This window comes from Balaenoptera musculus, chromosome 3 (assembly GCF_009873245.2).
Source record: "Balaenoptera musculus isolate JJ_BM4_2016_0621 chromosome 3, mBalMus1.pri.v3, whole genome shotgun sequence".
Taxonomy (NCBI): Eukaryota; Metazoa; Chordata; class Mammalia; order Artiodactyla; family Balaenopteridae; genus Balaenoptera; species Balaenoptera musculus.
Window position 1 is genome coordinate 164820023 of NC_045787.1, and position 5575 is coordinate 164825597.

The window sequence follows — 5575 nt, forward strand, 5'->3', positions numbered from 1 at the left end:
TTTCTCAGGGTATATGCCCAGTAGTGGGATTGCTGGGTTAAACTTTTCTTTAAAATATTTTTTAAAGTGTGATTTCAATAAACCCTCTGAAGGATAAAGAAAAAAAAATTGATTACATAGTACTATGGCTCTTTTTATAAACATGAGGGGGTAAAACTCTTCCAGCCAAAATGCCTATTTTTATTCTTTAGTTTAAAAACACTTGAAAACAAAGGCTGTGCAACAAAATGTTAATTGGGGCACCTCTGAGCAGAGGCATCAAAAGATCAGAGGCTGGGCTTCCCTGGTGGCGCAGTGGTTGAGAATCTGCCTGCCAATGCAGGGGACACGGGTTCGAGCCCTGGTCTGGGAAGATCCCACATGCCGCGGAGCAACTGGGCCCGTGAGCCACAACTACTGAGCCTGAGCATCTGGAGCCTGTGCTCCGCAACAAGAGAGGCCACGATAGTGAGAGGCCCGCGCACCGTGATGAGGAGTGGCCCCCACTCGCCGCAACTGGAGAAAGCCCTCACACAGAAACGAAGACCCAACACAGCCAAAAATAAAAATAATAAATAAATAATAAATTAAAAAATTAAAAAAAAAAAAAGATCAGAGGCAGAATCCTTAACTTTTTTCTTTATATAAGTTTTATGTGATGAAATTAGGGGTGGTTTCACCTTCTCAGGCTGTGTTTTTCTGCCTTTTTAGATTTAAAACCTGAAACTGAAAACCAAGTTTGAAAACGATAAACAAGGTGCTGTCCTTTAGTATATTTCTCGTTGTTGTGAACAGTCCAAAAAACGGCTGGATACAAAATAAAGAACTCATACAACTTAATAACAAAAAACAAACAATTCAATTTAAAAATGGGAGCAGAGGAATTGAATAGACATTTTTCCAAAAAAGATATACAAGTGGCCAACAGGTATATGAAAATGTGCTCGACATTACTAATTATCAGGGAAATGCAAATCAAAGCCACGAGACATCACCTCATACCTGTTAGAATGACTAGCATCAAAAAGAGATAACAGGGACTTCCCTGGTGGCTCAGTGGTTAAGAATCCGCCTGCCAATGCAGGGAACATGGGTTCGAGCCCTGGTCCAGGAAGATCCCACATGCCACGGAGCAACTAAGCCTGTACGCCACAACTACTGAGCCCACGTGCCACAACTACTGAAGCCCATGCACCTAGAGCCCATGCTCCGCAACAAGAGAAGCCACGGCAATGAGAAGCCCGCACACCGCAACGAAGAGTAGCCCCCGCTAGCCGCAACTAGAGAAAGCCCACACGCAGCAACGAAGACCCAACACAGCCAAAAATTAATTAATTAATTTTTTAAAAAGAGATAACAAGTGTTGAGGATGTGGAGGAAAAAGAATCCTTGTTCTGTTGGTGGGAATGTAAATTTGTGTAGCCACTATGGAAGACAGTATGGAGGTTCCTCAAAAAATTAAAAATAGAACTACCACACGATCCAGTAATCCCACCCCTGAGTATATACCCAAAGAAAACAAAAACAATAATTTGAAAAGATACATGCACCCCAATGTTCATAGCAGCATTATTTACAATTGCCAAAGTATGGAAGCAACCTAAGCTTCCATCAACAGACGAATGGGTAAAGAAGACATGGCATGCATATATATATATATATATATAATGGAATCCCACTAAGCCATAAAAAAGAATGAAATTGTGCCATTTACAACAACGTAGATGGACCTGGAGGGTATTATGCTTAGTGAAATAAGTCAGACAAAGACACATACTGTATGATATCACTTATATGTGGAATCTTAAAAATAAAACTAACTAGTGAATATAACAAAAAAGAAACAGACTCACAGACATAGAGAACAAACTAGTGGTTACCAGTGGGGAAAGGAAAGTGCAGAGGAACAAGATAGGGGCAGGGGATTAAGAGGTACAAACTGCTATGTATAAAATAGATAAGCTACAAGGATATTTTGTACAGCACAGGGAATATAGCCAATATTTTATAATAACTATAAATGGAGTATAATCTACAAACATTTTGAATCACTATGTTGTACACCTGAAACTAATATAATATTATAAATCAACTATACCTCAATAAAAAGAAACAGGATTTAGAAGAGATATCTGCACCCCCATATTCATTGCAGCATTATTCACAATAGCCAAGGTATGGAAACAAACCGAAGTGTCCATCAACAGATGAATGGATAAAGAAGATGTGATATGTAGATGTACAGAGAGATAGATAGATAAATATTATTCAGCCATGAAAAAAGAAGGAAATAACGCCATTTGTGACAACATAGATGGACTTTGAGGGCATTACGCTCAGTGAAATAAGTCAGAGACAGACAAATACTGTATGATCTCACTTATATGTGGAATCTAGAAAAGCTGAAGCCATAGAAACAGAGAGTATAATGGTGGTAACCAGGGGTTGGAGAGTGGGGGGAATGGGAAGATGTTGGTCAAAAGGTACAAACTTCAAGTTAGAAGATGAATAATTTCTGCAGATCTAATGTCCAACATGGTGATTACAGTTAACAATACTATATTATATACTTAAAAGTTGCTAAGAGAGTAGATCTTCAATGTTCTCACCACAAAAAAAGAAATGGTTATTATGTGAGGTAATGGAGGTGTTAACTAACGCTACAGTGGTATTCATTTTGCAATATATAAGTGTATCAAATCATCGCACTGTACACCTTAAACTTACCCAGTGTTATATGTCAACTACCTCTCAATAAACCTGGAAGCAGGGGGACTGCCTGGACCCTCAATAAATAGCTGAGTAAATGAACATTTCCAATAACATGTATTAGATCACACAAAAAATAATTAATTTAATAAAAACTCAACATCACTCTTTGGTCAGGATAGTAAATCTCAACACAGCTAGGAAGTAAAGCCTCTCTCACTTTGATATCCCTGTGACTCATTCAGCACTAGTCTCGGTAATTTCTAGCACTCCACACAAATACACACACACAGATTTTTATTTGTTTATTTGTTTTAACTAACAGGTCATACCTATCACCACAAAAACAGTTTTCGAAGCAACTCCTGATCCATTGTGGAGCCTGCTGTCCTTTGTCGAACGTGTCTTCCTCTCAAATGCATCCCCCTTTTATCTACCCTGAAATCCCCCTTTTGTATTCCACGGACACCCCCTTCCACCAAGAGGAAACAGATAAAGTCCCTGGAGTGAAGGCAGACACCTCCTACCACCACCAGCTGGTAGAGAGAGGGAGGAGAAATCAAGGAAGACTTACAGGAGGCAGTGGTGTCCTGCTGATATTTGAAGAGCAAATTCCTGCCCTGCAGGAATGGAATGGGAAGGCTGCTGCGGGAAGCAGGAAGAGCAGAAGTGTCAAAGAATCTAGTATAGGGGTGTCTGTGCCTCTCCTTGCCCCCCACCCCGGGCTGGCTTCTGTTTCCTCTTGGAAACCAGAAAGCCACTCTAAAGCCAACTACTTTCTAATTAATATTTGAAGGATTAATACTTTAATATTCTAAGGAGGTCTGTGACCAGCTCTCAGATACCACACTACAAATAACTTCAAGACAAGGCACCAAGAGAAGGATTCCTGGGTCTTACCGGGTTCTGGATCAGGGAACTGGGTCGGAGGTCCCTCTTTGGGAGCCTTCTATCCTGCTCCTTCTCCAGATTTGGCACTGGGGGTGGGAGGGGGGCGGAGGGGAACCCAGATTAAATACTCTGGGAGCTTTCTGGAGCAAGGAAGGGCCCACCCTTACACCCCACCACCCCACTCCTGCATTGTGAGCAGCAAAATGATGTCATAGACCAGCGGCCCGGCCCCCTCTCCCTCCGTCCGCCTGTGCTTGCCCCAGGCCTGGCCTCAGCCTTTTCTCTCCACACCCCCCTCACCCCAGAGGAAAGTGGTCTGCCTTGCCAAGCAACCCACGCGACCACTTAACAGCCATGGATCCAAATCGGGGCAACCCCCCGGGGCCCCAGACCTCCCCAGAGGCCCCCAAGCCTAGCCTGAATCCCTGCTCAATCCTGGCGAACAATACCATGCCGCAGGACCCCCCCAGCATGGTGGGCGACAGGTTGCCCCCAAAGACCCGGGCGGTGGTCATCGACATGGGCACAGGCACCTGTAAGGTGGGCTTCGCGGGGCAGGCCCGGCCCACCTACACCGTGGCCACCGTCGTCGGCTGCCAGCCCAAGAAGCCGACCACCACCGGGCCGCCGGTGCTGGAGGCGTTCATCGGCGAAGCAGCCCGCACTCGCCCCGAGCTGATGCGGGTGCAGCCCATGCGGAACGGCATCGTGGTAGACTGGGACGCAGCCGAGCTGATCTGGCGCCACGTGCTGGAACACGACCTCCGCGTGACCCCCCGGGACCACCCGCTACTGTTCTCCGATCCGCCCTTCAGCCCCACCACCAACCGCGAGAAGCTGGTGGAGGTGGTTTTCGAGTCGCTGCGCTCCCCCGCCATGTACGTGGCTTCCCAGTCAGTGCTCTCCGCCTGCGCGCACGGGCGGGTCAGCGCGCTGGTGGTGGACGCGGGCCATGCGGTCACCTACACGGTGCCCGTCTTCCAGGGCTACAACCTGCCTCACGCCACACAGCGCCTGGACCTGGCGGGCACCCACCTGACCGCCTTCCTGGCGGAGATGCTGCTGGGCTCCGGCTTGCCCCTGGGGCAGCAGGACCTGGACACGGTGGAGAACATCAAGCGCCGCTACTGCTATGTGGCCTCCGACTTCCTGAAGGCACAGGCCCGGCCCGAGGGGGAATGCCGCCAGACCTTGAAGCTGCCTGACGGGCGGACAGTCACGCTGGGCAAAGAGCTGTTCCGGTGCCCTGAGCTGCTGTTCAGCCCCCCCGAGATCCCAGGGCTGTCGCCCGTGGGCGTCCCCACCATGGCGAAACAGAGCCTTCAGAAGGTGCCGCTGGAGGTGCGGACCGACGTGGCCCAGAACGTGCTGCTCTGCGGGGGCTCTTCACTCTTCGCCGGGTTTGAGGGTCGCTTCCGCGCTGAGCTGCTGCGCGCTCTGCCCCCAGAGGCCCACGTGGTAGTGGCGGCCCAGCCCACCAGGAGTTTCTCCGTGTGGATCGGCGGCTCCATCCTCGCCTCGCTGCGCGCCTTCAAGTTCTGCTGGGTCCTGCGGGAGCATTACGAGGAGCAGGGGCCCCACGTCGTGTACCGCAAATGCTGCTGACCTGGGGCAGGGGTGGGTGTGGACGCTGCGGGGATGGGGGGAGTTATGGGCAGTAAAGTTTCTGCTACCCAGCCGGCTCCGTCCTGCCTTCCCCCAGGGCCTGGCCCGGTCCACTGCTGGACCCACACAGATGCGCCTGGTTCTGACCCCACAGACCCACCCGCCCTGGTGGGCCACCTCCCAAGACATCCCTGGTTCTGCCCTGCCTTGACTCACCTCCCAGGAGCCATCCCCTGAGACACCCCAGTTCTGACTCCCTGACCCTCCGTCCCCCACGATCAACCCCCCTACACACACACACACACACACACGCACACACACACACCACCATGTGCTAACCCTGTCAAAGCCATCTCCCACAATCCTAGTCTCCCACCACACTCAGGTTGGG

The 5575-nt window shown here is 49.2% G+C and overlaps 1 protein-coding gene across 1 annotated transcript; it reads left to right on the plus strand.

Annotated features, from left to right (window-relative positions):
• The first annotated feature begins 3822 nt into the window (after positions 1 to 3822).
• On the plus strand, positions 3823 to 5255 carry ACTL9 (actin like 9). Its single transcript, XM_036849211.1, has one exon. It carries the CDS (start codon positions 3934 to 3936, stop codon positions 5182 to 5184), a length of 1251 nt encoding a protein of 416 aa, XP_036705106.1. The 5' UTR covers positions 3823 to 3933; the 3' UTR covers positions 5185 to 5255.
• The last annotated feature ends 320 nt before the right edge of the window (positions 5256 to 5575 follow it).

Bases quoted from the DNA above. Each gene is read 5' to 3' on its own strand.
- ACTL9 (XM_036849211.1), top strand. From the start codon at position 3,934: ATGGATCCAAATCGGGGCAACCCCCCGGGGCCCCAGACCTCCCCAGAG.